This window comes from Cucurbita pepo, unplaced genomic scaffold, assembly GCF_002806865.2.
Source record: "Cucurbita pepo subsp. pepo cultivar mu-cu-16 unplaced genomic scaffold, ASM280686v2 Cp4.1_scaffold007978, whole genome shotgun sequence".
NCBI classification, from domain to species: Eukaryota; Viridiplantae; Streptophyta; class Magnoliopsida; order Cucurbitales; family Cucurbitaceae; genus Cucurbita; species Cucurbita pepo.
This window is the reverse complement of record NW_019653902.1, coordinates 1-500: the sequence shown is the minus strand read 5'-3', so window position 1 is coordinate 500 and position 500 is coordinate 1. Positions and strand designations below refer to the sequence as shown.

The 500-nt window shown below is 43.6% G+C and overlaps 1 protein-coding gene across 1 annotated transcript; it reads left to right on the top strand.

Annotated features, from left to right (window-relative positions):
- Positions 1–493, top strand: LOC111787254 (probable serine/threonine-protein kinase At1g54610; the record flags this gene model as incomplete). The annotated part of the gene is given in 1 exon segment (XM_023667325.1): positions 1–493. A coding segment is annotated over 1 exon segment (423 nt), but the record flags the coding sequence as incomplete, so codon positions are not given.
- Positions 494–500: the final 7 nt, after the last annotated feature.

The window sequence follows — 500 nt, the reverse complement described above, 5'->3', positions numbered from 1 at the left end:
GTGGCTTCCAGAAACTTAGCAGATTCCGAGGATAAGAAGGAGAAGAGCTCTGAATTTGGTGATGATTTAGAAAGGAAGGAAGCTGATGCGGCTGTTGTTGATGTTACTCAGAAGGAAGGGCATGGCCATGGGGCTCAGCCTTTGACAAAAGAGCAGAGAAGAAAGTCGAAACCTAACCCCAGACTGAGTAATTTGCCAAAGCAATCACAGGGGGAGCAGGTGGCGGCTGGATGGCCTTCTTGGCTCACAGCCGTCTGTGGGGAGGCACTCAGTGGTTGGATTCCGAGGAAGGCTGATACCTTTGAGAAGATTGATAAGGTTTGTTGTTTCTGTTTGAGAATCATTTGGCTATCTAAGTGGTTTTTGATACTATTATGGTGTAATTTTCGCTATCTAAGTGTTTTTCTTATGTGTTCTAAGTAGCCCAAACAAGATGTCCAAATAAGAACATCCATGCCTAGACTGATAAACTATTCATACCAAAAGGATTATATCCATTG